Raw genomic sequence first — 18,666 nt, 5'->3', positions numbered from 1 at the left:
ACGCATCATACTGAGAGGTGAACCCAAACTTTCGGACGATGACTTGAAGGACTGTTTCATTAATCTGGAATAGTTTTCACATTTTTCCGCTAAAATTACGTAAGCGCTCTTCAAAGAACATAAGATTACGATTCTAATGATACATTGATTTTTTTATCAATCCAATTCTGAGAAAAATGGCCATGTTTTTTTTCAGTGTGTTTTATTGAAAATGTCACAACTTTAAGTGAAAATTTAGTATACAAAATTAATGAACTGTATTCGGGAAAATACTTACGAAGTAAGAACAACTCAATGGCTTTCGAATGCGCCATAGTTTCAATTGGACGTGTAATCACAGAGATATGGACAAAACACTTGTTCATGTTTTTTAGGAGGTGAACCCAAACTTTTGAACGATCCAAACAACTTTGTAGAAGATTCGAAAAATGTGAAAAAATCTATTAAAAAGTTATGTACAAAAAACTAGTTTTAAGGGGTGTCGAAGACAAAATGCTCCATATCTCATTACCACGAATATATAGAAATCTTGCGTCTTCGGCAAAGTTGTTTGTAATTACATACTCTACAACTTTGTCGAAGACTTGAAATCTCTAACTTAATTTTTAGAAAAAATAATTTTTTGCCTCACTTTTAGGTGGATTGATCGGAAAAATCGCGAACCAAACTATTTGTCTTCCGGATGTCCTTGATCCTCTGAACAACTTTGCCGAAGACTCGAACTTTGTGTCTCTTGTGAATCACAAGCTAGAACTAGTTTAAAATGCTCAATTTTAAATACTCACTAGCGCCACCTAGCGGCAAAATCGCGAACCAAACTGTTTGTCTTCCGGATGTCCTTGATCCTCTGATCAACTTTGCTGAAGATCGCTTCTTTGCAAGTCGTAAGGATCTCGAGATATAGCAATGTGAATTTACCTGTTTTGAGGTGATGCTAAACTTTTTGGGGGTGATTTACTGACTTTTTCGGAAGTTCCAAAACCCAGTTATTTTTACTGAACAGATTGAGTGTGTAGTTTAGTGAGTCCGTATTCGTGCACTTTCGTGTTATTAAATAAAAATAATAAAAACAAGATCATTGAACATTTTAGGACCCTATTGACAGGAGGCCTGGGATAATATCCAGTGTGATTTTTAACAACGCCTTATTTTACCAAAACGGGGACATGTAGAAAATGACAAAAATGAGATCCAAAAATTTTCGTTACTGCAACATTTGATTTGCTTACGCTGTGCAATTAATTAATTGGGACAAAAAAACTAAAATCACTTTCTTAGAGGGTCCAAAATACGACCGTTACCCTAATTAAAATAAATGATGATGTTAACGCGTATAAGAGCATCTGTTGATTTGGATTAATTGCCGAGTGGTACTTCTACATGGCAAAACAGAATCGTTAATTGTATGATTCATTGCACTGACTAAAAGAATGGTTTCTTCAATACCCCGCTGGATTTTGTGAAGGTTCTCCTTAATTATCGAATATTCCATGGGGATGTTTTGAGTAATTCATTGAACAATGTTCGGAAGAACTCCAGTAATCCTTGGATAGCATTTCGTCCTAGAAAGTCCTAGAAAAAAAAATCTAGGGAACTCAATAAAGAAACACAGGTCGAATTTGAGGAATTAATTAAAATGTTCTTAATAGATAACTACTCGAGGATTTTTTTGAGCAATTCTTTAGAATAACCGTAGATGAAATTCCTTGAACGAATTTTACCAAAAACTTTAAAATTGACCTATGCGGGCATTCTTTGAAAAAAAAATCTGTGGAAATCTTTGGGACATCTCTTAGAGTAACAACTGGAGAATTCGGTTGAACAGTTAGTGAAAAAATATCTGGAGGAAGTCCTAGGATAGTCTTTGGAAAGATTTATGAAGAACGAAATCCCTGAAACAAATATTGGAGGTTGAAGTGCTCAAACATTTCCTGAAGTAAATTCTGGAGAAATCCCTTTAACCATCCTTTCAATAATTACTAAAAGAATTGGAAAAAGAATTTCTGGAAAGAATCCTGATAGTCTTTTACATGATATCCCTGGAGAAACCACTAGAAATACTCCTGAAGCTGTTCTTGAAAAATATTAGAAGAAATTTTTCTTATTAGTTATCTGCAAGCAAGAAAGGCGGCGTCCACAAATTACGTAACACTCTAGTGGGAGGGGGGAGTAGGCTCAAGCGTTACGATTCATACAAAATTTTGAAATTTTTCATACAAAAAGCGTTACGGAGGGGTGGGGTGAGTAGGTCGAAAATTTTCAATTTTAGCGTTACGTAATAAATGGACGCTGCCAAGAGGAAACAAGAGACTTTTCGGTTAAAGAGACCTTTCATCAAAAATAGAAACTTTTTAGAGACTTGCGTAAAAATAAAGATCAATTCTCTGAAAAGGAACCTGCTACCCGCCCTGGATATGTTAATCCTTTACTTATTGAATTAGAGATATTGAAACACGGCAATCATGTTTTGGTAAGTCAATAAAATTTCATTTTTATCTGCATTCAAAAAAAACTCTTAGTATCAAACCTACCAAAGTTTTTTTTTTATAATTACAAAAATTAAACTACAGTCGACTCTCCACAACTCGATATTCTATAACTTGATATACACCGACGAACCGAGCTCACTCAATTGATAATCCATCGTTGATGGGGCAGTTGACAATCACTTTCAATTTCGTCACCAGAACTGCGCAGTAAAACCGAAAACCGTAAAAAAAATCATTCCGACGGTGATAACAAAGAAACCCTTGCTTGGGCGTAACGTGGAATCCGTGACAGAATTCCAGAAGAACTTGTGGAAGAATCGCGTAGAAATTTCTGTTGGCAAATCTGAAGCCTCCAGAATATGAAGAAATGTTTGTGGACATACAATAGATTTACTCTTAACTACAGTCATTCCACAGTTATGAATAAACTAATGATCTAAAATATTGATCATACTGGCAGTGAAACACTGTAGAATAAAATTATTTTTCATTTTTTACTTGTACTTACAATGTCACGGCTAGAGTGTCCATTTCCCGGTCATTTTGCTCGTCCCGGGATTCGGGACAATAATCTAAGCTTGTCCCGGGAAATCCCGGGATCCCGGGATTTATGAAATTCTCAATAAAACTAGTATTTTGGTTGAAATGGATGTACAAATTCAACAAAATAATGTTTCTTCAATAAAATACAAAAATGTGAATTTCCAAGATAATATGTTTATTGTAACAAATCAGATTTCATAAATGACTTTCTTATTCTGATGAAGTAACTTAGCAGAAATCAAAACATAGCTTGACTAATTGTTAGGGATTTTTTCAAATATTCTGTAACTTACGAATAGAAAAAGGGTGCAGAACTACTTGGGCACTTCCATGATTCACTTTGGCACGTTTATTTTATCGACCGAGTTGTCTGAAACTATTGGATGCTTTCGACTGTTATAAGTTGCACCAGTCCTTTCAGTCTCAACGGCAATCAGAACAACTAAGATTTCTTCTACGCCCATCGGTTCGATTGTATTTTTCTTGTAGTTCTGATCAGTGCTGGGAATGGTAATAGTAGTAGGCTTGAATAAGGAACAAAATAGCAAATTTTAAACTACTGTAGGCTCTCTCACTACAGTAGTTTAAAATCATGAATCTCATCAAGTAGCCTATATTGGGTACATGAATTTCTTTAGATCAGTAGTGTCATTGAAAGCTCTAAATGCGGGAAATAGAACATTTTTCTACAGTAATTTTGGGTTGCCCTTAGCAACGGGTGTTCTGCAATTTTCAAGGCTTTTTGCTTACAGCAGCGATGGGCGTGAGTTTCACTGGCATCGCTGACTGTGATTGGCTTTGTTTGACTACTGTAGAGTGAATTTCAGATTTTTTCCCAACCCTGGTTCTGATTGCCCTTTGAGGCTGAAAAAGAAAAAGAAAATTCCTGTTGCCTGAAACATTGTGTTTTAGTTCAACGCACATTGTGACCGAATATGAGCTCTGTAGCTGTCAAAAACTCACTGCCGAAGTAATCAAGTGAAACAAAAATGCCAATAATAGGATCCGGCTCCCTACGTTGCTTCTTCAGCCTAGGCTCATTAAAACGGCTAATGTTGAAGAGAAAAACACTGAAACTTTATAAATAGACAAATAAAAACATGAGTTTCTTACTCGGTAAATTAGTCTTTTCATGGAAATTATTACTTGTTTATTATATTTTTCATAATATTAAAATAAGGCTTGATAGTTAGGAAAAATATCATTGTATTCCATTGAAATTTAGTGGATTTCATCCAATTCTACGCACATTTCGGGATTCCCGGGATTCCCGGGATGTCTGAAGAAATATCCCGGGAATCGGGAAATCCCGAAATTGATCAAATCCCGGGATTTTTTGTCCCGGGATGTCCCGGGATGGACACTCTAGTCACGGCCATTTACGAATAAGTGTCGATTTGGATAAAAATTTCAAAGTTGTATATCCCACACATATATGGTTATGTAACAGAAGATAAATATAGAACTCACCTTGTAAGAAATTTTCATCAAATCGTCCCATCAGCAAACCTCCAATTTGCAGGGCTTATTGTCATCGTTGTCATCCAAACCAAGGCGCGAATGCTCAGAGGACTTTCGGACCCTGTTCGAAACAAGACACAAACACGAGAATGGGTTTCCATTAGTTACTCGACTTTAGATATATCTTTTTTTGCTTTTTTATTCGCATTTTTTCTGTTTTGTTTCTTGTTTTTGCCATGCGTTCACAATGTTTTGTTTTTTTTTTCTTTCCATTTTGTTTTATACGTCAGTTTTGCGTAATTAGCCTTACAATGTTTCATTTATCTTTTACTTTTACTTGGTTACATTAGAGATTTTCGTTTAAATTACACTGTTTATTGATTTTTGTTTTTTTTTCGTTGGTTTTTTGTTTCTTTTTGTTTTCATTTTTTTTTGCTTGTTTTTTATTTCTTTTTTGTTATTTTTTATTGTAGTTTCCTTGCTGTTCCAGTATTTGTAGTTGTATGTGTGTGTATGTGTAGTGTGTGGTGTATTTGCTTTTTTGTTGTTTGTTTTACTTTTGTCTGAATATATATACGGGACAAAAATCAGAAGCGTTTCGTTACATGTTTAAAATGATTCTTTTTCTTTGTTTGCTTTCACATTTCTTGTTCTTCTTTTTTGTTTCTTTTTTATTTTGATCGGTGTGAAAAAGTTAACACTCAATGGCTTTCACATGCAATTTTGATCCCGTAGTCTCTTGAAGTTATTTTTCATTTTTATGTTTCAATATTTTGTTATCCATGTAATGCAATGTAGTTTTTTCTTTTCGTAATGTTATGTGATTTTGCTATGCATTGCGTTGTAGCTTGGAAGTTAACATATAATCTGAGGGAATTTGAGTGGGAAATGGATTTATTTGTGTGTACTTGGCGTGAATGTTTTGTTGCTTTGCTTAGCAGCAGTTGTAGGCTGTGAAGGGTCTTATTAGATGTTCAAAGTCCAGTTACGTGTCGATAAGTTCTTAATTGTTTGTTGTTTCTTTCTTTCTTCCTTCTTTTCTTCATGTTTTACTTGCTTTTGTTACGAAGACTAGATCAAGTTGATGATTAATAAAAAACAGGGAGCTTAACAGAACGTTTGTTACTCAATAACGATAGCCTTTCTCCCGTGTATCGATTTACTCTTTTGTTTTAGCCGATACAATCCCTAAATTAGCTTCAAGTTTTGATCACACTTATAAATAGTACGTTTACGAGTGTTCAAGCACTAACTTGTTGTTTATCTGTTGTGTAACTGCATTATATCCGGTTGAATTGCGTTTTGCTTGGTTTAGCTGAATGTGATCCTTTACTTCAGGAATTAAACCATAGGGCATTCTGCTATAAACAGAGCTGATAGCGTCCAACTGTCTTAAAATAGGAACTTTAGAGACTTTATGTCCAGGAAGAAAATTGGCTGAACAGGAACCAAGAGACCAAACAGGGAACAGAAAATGCTCCGAGGTTTTGATAGAGATACCCGAGAGAAACTGACCTGTTTTCTCTTAGAAGTTTTTTTCTGAGAATTTCTTTATGAATTGCATCAGGTATTCTTCATAATTTTCTTTAAACATTTTCTGAAGAAGTCTTTAATTTTGGTATTTATTAAAAGTTTTCTACATATAATAAACCATAAATTTCGTCATAAGTTGATCCAGTATATCTCTCACGAACTTCTTACGGAATGTCTCTCAGGATACCTTCAAGAAGTCAACCAGAAATTACTACAGAGATTTTTTTAAAATTTCCTCTGAAAATTTATGAGTGAAAAACTACTAGAAGAATATCTTAAGGAAATCTTGGGAGATTCGCTGGAAGGATTTTTAAAGTAATCCCTCTCTAAACACCCCTTTTGCAATCAATGGAGGAATCTTTAAAAGAATTTGTAGGAGGTTTCCCTTGGATGCATCTTTGAATTTAATCATGTAAACAACTCTGAAAAATCCCTGAAGTTTCTGTTTGAGGAAAAAAGTGATATCCGAGACGTAAAAAAGAGACTTTTGAGACCTTCCAGAAGAATACAGACTTTTCAGGAAAAATCAAAATATTTCTTTGTGCCAAGAAATGTTTCTCCCTACAACCTTTACTGTTCCAAATCACAGGAGTTATAACCAGTCTAGTTTAATTGATATGAGAAAAGTTTCATCCCGAACTTCAACTCAATTCGAAATTCCGAATTCATCCTGAAGTAAACGAATCACAAATCAACCATTGTTTTTTTTTCATAGTGTTCCCACTACACATCTTCCATTCGGAGAGGCTATCGGTGAAGGGTAAGCAGACATCATCAGCAATTCTTCTTCTTCTTTTGCTGCTTCTTCATACCGTTTCTTGGCGTTGTTGCTGTTGTATATAATAGGGTAATTCGAGGGTAAATTCTAAAAGACAGGACACATTGAAAAAGTGTGGGCAATAACAGTCTGAAGATTTCCGATTATTTTTGCTTCTTCTCGCGAAAGAAATAGCTTTTGGTATTCTTTACTTGTGTTTCTTTTTTCTTGTCTCTCTATCTTTTGCTTGTGTTACATTTAGCGATTCGTAGAACGATGAATTAGATTCATGTCTTAATGGTTGCTTGCTTGCATTAATAATCTTATTACTTCCTAGGTTAATAATGTGTATCATCGCTAATCGCCTGTGTTTCCCTAGCTGATTTGCGTAATTTTCTCCCCATTTACTTTTTCTTTCTTCTAAACCTTTATGTTTTGTTTGCTTTTTTTTAGTTATTTGTTTTAATAGGTTTGCATTCGTACTGAAACGTAGTATACCACTCGTGCGAGGCAATCAGATGCACAGAGTCCTAACTGATACAGCTAAAAATGAAAATGATGAAAAACTATCAAGAACGATGATACGCGCACACAAACACACGAGTGGACGTTACAAACTCTCTCGGCGCTCCAACGATTTCACGTGCAAAACAATAAAATAGTTAAAAATGAAAAATCACGATTTCAAAACCAACTCGTTTTTCTCTGGCACAGAGCAAACATCCGTTTAATGGGTACATCTTTTAGAAACAATAGTTTTTAACAGTAAAGAGAACGCCGTTTGCAACTGTTTTGTTCAGTTTCTGCTCAGTTAACGAGTTACATCCGGCTAATGTTACATAGTTGTGTGTATAAACTGTTTTCTTAGTAAAACATACGCGATTTTTCTTGTGTTTGATTTGATTATTACACTTCTTTTTCTTCTCGTTTCGGCAATAGTTTGCGGCTCCACTAATGCGCTAGTTACATTTATAGTGCTTTTGCTTCCATTTCTTCTTTCTTTTTCGTAATTGTTCCTTTCCTAATGCTTTTCTCACATTTAGTTCTTTGTATATATGTTTGTGTGTGTATTTTTGTGTATATATGCGGCGTATTGTTTCATTTCACTTTGTTACTTGTTACATTTTTCTTGTTTGTTTCCTTTTTTTCGTTTATAAATAATAATCACTTAGCGTTTACGTTTCACAATAATATAGGTTGCAATAAAAAGATTTGTTTAAATAATTTAAATAATAAATCATTAGAAAAATAAAACAAAAAACTATAGCGTTATTATTCATTAATAATAGTGTAAAGAGTTCATTCCAAGCTTATTCCTGAAACGAGATAAAAAATGGAGATCGGATTAAAACTATGTATTTGGTCATGTCTAGGAAGTATAAAAATTTATACAAAAGAACAATACGAGCTTATGCTTGCGTTGTCATTATACTTGAATAATGCTGAAGGGGGACGTCATTTGGCATAACATTTTTTGACATATGTAATGGTCATTTGGCATAACCATTGAAAAATTTGTTGGATCCAGATTTTGCGCACTATTTCACCAGAAAATCCATGCATGATCTGCGCTCCAAAGAGACAGTGTACCGTAAACCCCCGCTAATTTGAACGATACATCATGCAAACAATCGAGGTTCATTTTTAATTTAAACTTCTGGTTACCCTACGCACAACGAAACTTGCTTCGGTCACCTCATTGGCTGGTTTGTTTCGATTCTGCGTCTCGTTTCATAAGATTCCATTTCACTGCATTGCGCTCCATGAGCATTTTTAATTGTAACAATGCGCAAATTAGCGGGGGTCAAATTAAAAAAAATTCAAAAGCGATCAATGTCTATTTTGTCTTCGTTCAACAGGACCTTCAGGTTCTATTTTGCTGGCGTTACGTGCCAAAAATGCCTGCTTTTCAGCTTAGTGATCTTCCACAGTTATTTACTGAGAGCTTTCCTTGCCAATTGGACTTTTGTGTGGTGTTAAGAATATTTCATTTTGAAATTTATTGTTCAAAATTGACTTCAAAATCATTTTTTTATAAATAATGCATCAGCATAAGTGTTGGAGAAAGGCAATATAATTGATCACAGCAAGCCGGTGGGCATCTCTGAATGTTTACTACTCAGTTGCCCACAAGATGCATTCACTTGCGAACCGACACTTGCCTGGGTAAGTTGTATAAGCATCGCGTGGAGGGTGATTCCTTTCCAGGTGATTATCCAAAACTCCACAATAAGCATAAGCATTGATGATCTACAATTCGTAGTTACTACTCCGTGATTGACCAGAATAATCGAAGTTGCACAAGGAACCAACAGATGTGGCTTGGGAGTAGCCTCCCATCTTCAATGTACATTTCCGAGAACTCCAACATCATAAAGTCAATAACGGCGCCGGCCACGTCCTTGCGTCCAACTGATTCTGTTTGTTTCACATGTTCTCTTTCATATGGTAGCTCTGGAGCTACCATGTAAAAGAGAAAGTTAACGAATCCAGTGACTCAGATTTTTATTAAATATTCCTCAACTTCCCCTACTCCTATGTTCTATGGGATTTCCTATAAAAATGTGACTGTTATGCGAATATGGGCAGTCAAGAGCTTCAAAAAATTACCCAGGGATTCCTCAAGGTTCCCTTGAAAATATATTCAAGGATCTGTCTAAAAATTCCTGCAGTGACTCTTCCAGAGAATCGTTCAAAAATGTATTCTGTAATGATTCAAAGTATTCCAGTAAATCCGTCGATTATCTGTAAATAATTTCCGCCAAAAGTTCCGCCAGAAGTTTTTCGAAACTATAACAAGACATTATACAGTATCCCGTTTGGAAATTTTTAAAAAAATATTCCAGAATTTGTCTACAGCATCCTTCAAGCATTCCTGACATGGTCAAGAATTTCCTCCTTGCGAAGGTCTCTTTTACAGGAGTTCATCAGGTATTTCTCTAGGTGTTTCATCAGAGAGTAATCCTAGAAGAATTCCTGTGAGTATCTCTTAAGCTATACTTATTAACCTTAAAAAAAAAATCATGAACAAAAATCTTTGAAGTATTGGTAGGAAAACATGATATACAGGTTGAGTATTCAAAGTCCTAGAGAATCATAGGATAAATGCTTGGAGAATCATATAAGAACCAAGAACTTAGTACCGTAAAGTACCCATATCTCGCGCTCGCTCTCAATTTCGCTAACTGTCATTTTGAACATGTTTCACAAACGGAATTTTCGTTGTCTAATATTTTGGATAATTTTGCTTCAGTCATGGTATTTTTTTTTCTTTTTCTTAGCATTACGTCCCCACAGGGACAGAGCCTGCTTCTCAGCTTAGTGTTCTCATGAGCACTTCCACAGTTATTAACTGAGAGCTTTCTTTGCCAAATTTGCCATTTTCGCATTCGTATATCGTGTGGCAGGTACGATGATACTCTATGCCCAGGGAAAGCAAGGGAAATTTCCATTACGAAAAGATCCTGGACCGACAGGGATTCGAACCCAGACACATTCAGCATGGATTTGCTTTGTAGCCGCGGACTCTCCAGTCGGCTAAGGACTTAACACATTTTGAACATGTTTCACAAACGGAATTTTCGTTATCTAATATTTTGAATAATTTCGCTTCAGTAATGGTCATATAACATGCAATTACTTAATCCAATATGTCTAACTATGGATAAAATAAAAGTGAACGAAATTAGGAGCCTACGCGAAAAATGGTAGCATCACGGTACTCCCTAAAAAGTCTGCAATAATTCTTAGAGAAATCCAGGATTGTTTCGAGAAATTCAAAATATTTTTCGCGTCATATCCGCACCGACCAAAATTAAAACAGAGTCAAATTTAATACTGAAAGCACCAATTTAACTCAGTCGTATAATATTTATCCTCTCCAGCTTTAGCATTATCAACTTAGAAAACATTGATCGTCATAAGATCTTTGTATATGCCATTTGTAGAGCTGGTTTTGAGAAAGTATCTAAAACAAGCGTACATCCGACCATACTGAAATTGAAAAACAAAACCAGATTAAAATTTAAGAACCAAGCAATACTCCAAAAGTTTCGAGAATTTGAATTGAAAATTCTCTAGGGGTCCTTCTAAGAACTTCCTTAATGTTTCATCTTAATATTTCGCCAGGTGTTACTGTTATTTAGTTTTCTTGATGTTCTCCGAAAATTTCATCAAATTTTAGTTCAGGCATCTTTCCACTTTCCTTCAAGTTTTGATACTTATTTTCTTCCATGGATTTCTCACGAAATTCCTTCAATATTTTGTATCGGATTATTCAAGAATTCAACCAGAAATTTCTAATCTTAGTAATAATCTCAGATCTCCAGAATTTACTTCAAAGATTCCTCTAGGAATTTTTCAGTGATTTCGATCATCTAAAAAAATTGTCAACTGTAAATTTCTCCATTACTTAATCCGGTGATTATTGATATCTCCAGAAATTACTCTAGAGATTCTTCCACATATTTATCAAGGTATTTCTAAGCCAATTTTTGCAGCATTTCTTCTCGGAATTGATTTACAATTCATCCCTTGTATCGTCCACATATTATTATTTATTAGTCAACAATTGTTTTCAATGAAATAGTTTAAGGAATTCGTGAAAAAAGTTTTCCTGAAAGGAATTGTTAAGTAATCTCTGATGAATCTTCTTGAGAAATATTTAATAAACTCAAGTAAGGGTGTCTAACGGAAATGTTAGATCTCTGAATAATATCCTGCAGGATCCCACGCTGCAAAAAAAAAATTGGGCGTAATCCCTGAAGAAAAACGTGAAGTAATAAGTAAAGGAATTACTAGAATTAGCCCTGTAATATTCCTTTATCGAAAATGTTCAATGAATCCATGGAGAATTTGCTTGAGAAATTACTCAAAAACATCGAAAGAAATTACACATCTAGATGAAATCCTAGTAGAAACCTCTGGAGAAACTTCATGAGAAATGTCTGGATGAACTTATGAAGGAATCTAAGAAACATCCTAATAGATTTCTTTGAGGAATTTATTGAGCATTTCCTAAGAGAATCCAGAAAAAAATATTGAAGAAATGAGAATACATACTCAATCTGTTTGGTAAAAATTAGTAGGTTTTTGGACTCATTATTTTACGAAAACTCGAACTTTAAAGATTAAACATAGAAAGAGTTTGACCTACTGAAAAACTCTGCCGAAGACGCCATCTTTCTAAGTGATCAGGCTCCTGAGATATTTGCGAAATAAATGTGTTATGCCCACCAGCGCCACCTGATGGCAAAATTTCGCTGGCAATAGCTCAAACAATAATAGTCCTTGTGTTACCGAACAACTTTGCCGAAGACGCCATCTTTCTAAGTGGTCAGGATCCTGAGATCTGCGATACATAAGTTTCATGCTCACTAGCGCCACCTAGTAGCAAAATCCTGAATTTCTTGGTTATAATAATGATAGCCCTTGAGCTACTGAACAATTTTGCCGAAGACGTCAACTTTCTAAGTGGTCAGACTCCTGGGATGTTCGTAAAACCAAGGGTGTTGTACAAAGTACAACGCGCGACTTTTCGCATTACAAAAATTCGCGCGACGACCGAAAGGTTAAGTCTACGGGGATTGGTTATCATGGCAGTAAAACGCCTACCCCTAATGGTAGATAAGCTAAAAAAAATAATTTTATCATCGCTCTCTCTCTGGGACCCTCGTTCGCTGCTATTTGCAACTTCTGAAACATTGCCGATCATGGACGGATGTAGAAGCTATGTTTTTCTTCGTTTGCTTTGATTGTGCTTCAAAATCAATTGAGAACGATTTATGCAATGCCTGCTATGGATAAAATGACAGTGTGCGAAATTGGGAGCGTGTGCGAAATATGGTAGCATCACTGTATTTGTAAAATCCGCGGAATGAATCATAGGAGAATGTTCAGAACAATCCATGTAGAAATTACTGGAGGTATCAGTATTGTTCTGGTGAAAGATTCCAAAAATATTCAATCTACAATACCAAGTGAAATCGTTAGATATTTTTTGCAAGGATATCTGCTAGAATTTCTCGAGAAACCTCCAGAAACATTTCTGTACGAATCCTGGGATGAGTTCCTGACTGTATTTTTGAAGGATATTGTGGAAGAATTCTTGTAACTGTTTTTCGAAGAATCTTCGAAGGAATATCTAGAGAACCTGTGTGAAATACGCATTGAATTTTTATAGGAATTGACATGATTTTATGTAAAAAGTCTATATATGTAGATTACTCAAGGGAGAATGAACATGGAATCTTCACACAGCAGTTTCTCAAATGATATTTTGAGAATTTTATCACAAAAATTTGCAGTATGAATAGTATCTACGAACTATAACAAATATTTCATTCAAAACATTCGGCGCAGTGAAAAAGGATAAATTGTCTTTCGTCAAACGTGTTTTTTTATGCAAAATAGCCAACCTTGGAAGTAGGGTACACAACCTCCATTCGAATAGTAATATGTAGAGATAAACCCATTTTCAAAGAATTAATTTTGTAATTGTCATCAGCATCCTTTAACATTTCGATATTTTGACTAAAGAAAAATGTATGATTTCGGTGGTTGAAACTAAATCCGCGCCAAATCCATGCGAAAGGTCAAAATTCACATTCTAAATCGCACCAAAAACGCCAAAATCGCGAAATCCGCGTAGTCGTAACAACACTGGAATCTCTGGAGGAATTCCTGGTTGAATTGTTGTAGATAACCTAATTGGTAATTTTGGTGGTATTTGCTGAGAAATTCATGAAAAATCGCTGGATTAATTAGAAACTCCCTCGAAAAAATGTCTGGTCAAATTCACTGAGGAACCCTTATAAAAATCCTAGAACATGTGTTACTTTCGGGATTATCACAAAAGGCCGAATACATTCTAGCCTACCACAAAAGGCCGAATGCACAGAAGGCCGAATCACATAAGGCCGAATCACAGAAGGCCGAATCACAAAAGGCCGAATCACATAAGGCCGAATCACATAAGGCCGAATCACAAAAGGCCGAATCACAAAAGGCCGAATCATAAAAGGCCGAATCATAAAAGGCCGAATCACAGAAGGCCGAATTAAAGCTACAAACCTAAAGAATAAAGTTTGGATATGAAAAGAACAAGTCCATGCTTTGTTAAATGCAGTCATGTCAGTAAACAGTGTAAAATTTACATGCGGCGAAGCCGCATTGAGGATAAAGGAACTGAGGCGGCGAAGGTTGTGTATAGCATCTATTCGGTGTCATGCAAACAGCAAATCCAGGCGTTTGCCCGGTATAATGCAAACAGAGAATGTTTTTCCATTTTTAGCGCTTTAGGGCAAGCGCTTGCCCGGTATAATGCCAACATAGTCTTTTACGAAACAAGCAGGAGAATGATTGCTGAGATAGGGTATAACAAGTGTTTGAGTGATCATAAGAATACTAAGAATACTTTTCATCGTACAATGCCCGTTCGATTCTGACTCGGCTTGAATTTGGCAACACGGAAATCCATGTACACGAAAAAATGAATCATGATCAGTTACAAATCTTGTCAATCTCAATGTTTCTGTGGGCCTTCTTAAGGCTTAACATATTCAAAATAGGTAAATTTAATTCGTGGTCATTATTACGGTGATAAAGATATAATAGAAACAACCGTTAAATTTTGGAACGGTTCAATTTAGGCAACATGATTTTTTTTGGCATGTTGCCAAAATCGAACAGGCACTGTATAACCTTCCAGTTTTCGCGAGGTTTCTACACTTATGTTGTACAAAATACAACAGCTCTAATTATAGATTTTTTTTGGGTGTGTAAGCTAAGAATAGACCAGCTGACACACCCAAAAAACCAAGGGATTGCTACGAGGAGCTTTTTCTGTTGCCTCTTATGAAACGATAGCAGAGCTCACCCATACCAATGTGCACATAAACAAAATAGCTGGTGCGAATGTGGGGAAATGAACAACGGCACACAAATTCAACGCCTTACTTGCGTTTCATTCTGAAGAAATTGGATTACACTATTTTTTTAGTCTGTTATCTGTGGTTTGATTATCCTAAGAAACATCTGCTTTTCTTTAGCTCATTACCATCCAACAGCTTTTGCAGATTTCATTGCGGTCCATGCGTTTTGAACTGTTGTCTCTCGTAGGAAAAGGTAAACATCCGAAAAATGTAGAGTAAGGTGGGGCAAAAGTTCGACCTTAGTGGTATAATCAAAGTTTCCAGGAAAACAATAGCAGTTAAAACAAAACTAATACCATACAGTGAACCGTCAACATATTGGCTATAATTTTGCTGAACAAACTTGTGTCAAAATATTTACCCATTTTTATTTATAACTGTTTCAAAATTGATTGTCTTATTCGAACTTTTGCCCCACCGGTGGGGCAAGAGTTCGAATCTAGTGTGGGGCAAAAGTTCGCTGGCTAAAACACAAAATATCGATCCTTTTATGACAGGCATACTTTACACCAGCCGTAAACTTAAGTTTGACGAAAAATACACACTAAATTTTCATCAAAAAATTGCCCAAAAGTGGGTTAATTGTAATATACTCAAAAATAGCAGTTTTTCACAAAACTATGTGGAAATGTAAAATTTTGGTGACAATTTTCACACGATCAGACAAATTTAACTGAATTTGAAGATAATGTGTGGGTTTTAGGCAATTTGCAAATTTTTCCGTGATTTTATACATGGGTCGAACTTTTGCCCCGCTGATTCGAACTTTTGCCCCACTATGGGCCAAAAATTGTTTTCAAGCATCTATGCAAAAACTAATACACCTCAAAGCAACCTTATGATAGGCCTAGAAACGCCCTTACATAAAATATTGAAAAAGATTTTATCTTCAATTGGTTCCATGCAACGAAAGTTTGACCAAAAATTACAATATTCACGTCGAAAAACAACAAATAGCCATAAATTTTCCAAATCTCAATCGATTTTTATGATATTTGGATTGAAAGTCTCTTACTTGAATAGCATTCGAACCACCATTACATTTATAAGTTTTGTTTTGAATTGAGCGAGAAATCTTAAAAAGAAACTCTTACCCCACTCGAACTTTTGCCCCACTTTACTCTACGTGTGTGAGTGGAATTTGATTCTGGAGTATAAATTATGCCCCCGATAAGGAGGCACAGCTCAAGCTGTCAAATTCCATAGTGAAAAAAAATGACGCCACCCCTCTGCAAAAAAAGACTAACCATATTTTAGCTGGATAAACTGTTATTCAGCTAGTAATGTTACTTAGTTAGTTAGTTATCTTTATTAGGGAGATTTTCAGCCCTTGGCTGGTTCATCTCCGAGTAATACTTGTGCATCTTGTCCCGCCTTACCTTACTGTAAAAATGCTCATAATATTGTAGAAAAATGTGCTGAATGTTTGTGGCTTTCACTAAAATTTGTTTTAAAATTTCGGCCTTCCGTGATTCGGCCTTTTGTTATTCGGCTTTTTGTGATTCGGCCTTCTGTGATTCGGCCTTTTGTGATTCGGCCTTTTGTATGTTTCGGCATTTTGTGATTCGGCCTTTTGTGGTAGACCCGTTACTTTCCCAGGTCATCTGGAGGAATTCAATACTCATTGTCAATTGCTATCTTGTTATCCGGGTTCATTGAAGCTCGTTCACTCAGGAGAGATTCAGTATGAGCCCGCTTTCAGACGATATTAAAAGATGGGTTGTTCGTATAGTTTTCAAATAGCTCAACGAAAAAAAAATGCCTCTAACAATTAAACCCATGACCATATGCTTATGAAGCGAACGTGTAGCCAATTACGCCATGCTGATTCCCGATTTTGAGACAATTGATTAGCATTGAGAAACGGTTCACTAGAGATACTCACCAACTAAACGTGGAGCTCTGACTGAAATATGGAAGCCTTTTGTACCATCTGGTCCTTTCGGTGCACGAGTTACTGTCAAGCGTGGTCCACTGTCGTCAACCGAGTTGAGCTTGATGCGCGATAGGAGTCGCTCGGCACGGACTCCGTTCGCGTCCGCTACCTTGATCATGTTACAAGCCGATGTTTTGCCATTGCGCTGTTTTTGGGAAAAAAGAAGGACGGAAATAATGGTTATTATGACCGGCAAGAATAGAAATGCCTTTTCGAATACTGTACACTTGCCTGGTTTGTAACGATGGAAAATTCTACCGAATCGCCCGGATACAGGCAACCTCCGCCTTGAACCTCGGACATGTGGAAGAACAGCTTCTTGCCTTCCTCAACTTCAAAGTCCAGAAAACCGAACAGGCCCTTAACGGAATCGACCTTGGCTTGCTTCTTAGTACGGATCGATGTAACCTGGTGGTTATTTGGAAGAACATCAAGTTAAAAATAGTTTGGAAACAAAGTGAACGACTAGACAGTACCTCAACAGCACGATTCTGTTCGTCAACCTTGAAGGTCACCATGTCATCCTTCTGCAGGAGATCCCGCTTGTTCTTCAGACTGGTGATGCCGAATTCATGCGTGGTCAAAGATTCGCCGGCTTCGTTGCGCACCTGCACCAAGCCGCAGTATTCCGGTTGATCCGGATTGATGCACCGAAGTGGACGCAGAACGATACCGTTGTAGACGGCCGGCAGCACCTTTGGCTGGGCAATGCTACCCTTCGGGATGACCTTCACGTTCTCGGCCGGAATGCAGTTGCCAGCGTTGACGGCACTGCGCGTAGACAGCGAGTACTCTACCTCGTGACCGAGCTCCAGGGTGTTGGTGTTGCCGATGAAGTTGCTGAAGTGGAAGAACACTTCCTGGTCGTGCTCGAGTGTTTCGATGAAGCCAAAGTTTTCCTGGGAGGATATTCATTTTTGTCAACTATTGTTACGCAACAGATAGGCAACCCAACTTACCTTCAGCACAGCGATGAAACCATGGTGAACCTTGCCCGGCTTAATGTTTCCATTGGCATAGCTGGCCTTCATCATGGCCGAAGAACTGTTCATACGGTTGCCGTTGTTCATTCCGGCGCTCGGTGAGTGCGGTTGCTGCTGGAGATTGTGCAGTGATGCCATCTGAATTTGCTGCGATTGCTGGGAACCTTGTTGCTGATCCCCACCGGCGCCACCACCGAGTGACGATTGGTGCTGAAGTTGGTTAGTAATTTCCTGGATGTTAGTAGCGATCAACTCTTTGTTACGTTTAACCTGTTAAGATAGGAAAGGATCCATCAGACAGTTACTCTCTGAACCGGAAATATTCAACCAACTCACTTGACAGATATTGAATCTAACTTTATCACCCACACGCGGTGCTTTATCACAATCTTTCAAGAAATACATTATAGTCTTTTTGATGGGGCCTTGGCCGTAGGAAATGACACCACCCTCGGTCCGTTCCTGTGACTTGATCGGACTCTTGGGAGCCTCGCGTGAAACCATACCCTCGACGTTGCTCTCGATCAGCGTTTCGAACTTGACCGTTCCCGTCGGCAGGTGTTTGATGCGGATGGCGCTCTGGCGGGTGTTGGCAAAGCTGGAGCCAGGGTCCTGAATTACGGTGAATTCCACCTCATCGTCAACGCAAATCTCGCGGCTCTGCAGAGGAAAAGGTTAGGTTTGTAAAACGCTCCCATAAACTCATTTACGCAACTCGTCGTCATAAATGTACGTACTCACTTGAAAAACTATTGCAACGTTCAGCTGAATATCAAATAATATAAGAAACTTTAGCATCACCTAAATATAGCACCATTCATGATCTCGATATCCTAATTATTATATATAGTGGCTCCGTCATCAGCAAGTTCAGGGTTTGTTTGCAATTCTGTTGCTACGTGCCGTTAGTGATCATAGGTGATCATGTAAAATTTTAAGAGGAAAGATTCCTTCAATTAGAGTTTTTCAAGAGTAGTTTTTTCGTTCAAAATCATGAAAGTTCATGAAAAAGTGTGCACCATATTCTGTTCAC

At 36.9% G+C, this 18,666-nt stretch overlaps 1 protein-coding gene across 2 annotated transcripts in view; it reads right to left on the bottom strand.

Annotated features, from left to right (window-relative positions):
* Window positions 1-4,779: 4,779 nt before the first annotated feature.
* LOC5572753 (cold shock domain-containing protein E1) overlaps window positions 4,780-18,666 on the bottom strand; it is a 67,723-nt gene continuing 53,836 nt past the window's right edge. For both annotated transcript variants that reach the window (XM_001660523.2, XM_021841928.1), the window contains exons 8-13: window positions 17,970-18,293; window positions 17,610-17,903; window positions 17,127-17,549; window positions 16,882-17,058; window positions 16,600-16,795; window positions 4,780-8,099 (exon numbers count right to left, since the gene is read on the bottom strand). In XM_001660523.2, coding sequence (XP_001660573.2) covers window positions 8,083-8,099; window positions 16,600-16,795; window positions 16,882-17,058; window positions 17,127-17,549; window positions 17,610-17,903; window positions 17,970-18,293 — 1,431 coding nt within the window. In that variant the 3' untranslated portion in view covers window positions 4,780-8,082. The remainder of the gene's footprint in view (window positions 8,100-16,599; window positions 16,796-16,881; window positions 17,059-17,126; window positions 17,550-17,609; window positions 17,904-17,969; window positions 18,294-18,666) is intronic.

The sequence above is a fragment of the Aedes aegypti genome, chromosome 2, assembly GCF_002204515.2.
Source record: "Aedes aegypti strain LVP_AGWG chromosome 2, AaegL5.0 Primary Assembly, whole genome shotgun sequence".
Lineage (NCBI taxonomy): Eukaryota > Metazoa > Arthropoda > Insecta > Diptera > Culicidae > Aedes > Aedes aegypti.
This window is presented reverse-complemented; position numbering and strand designations above follow the sequence as displayed.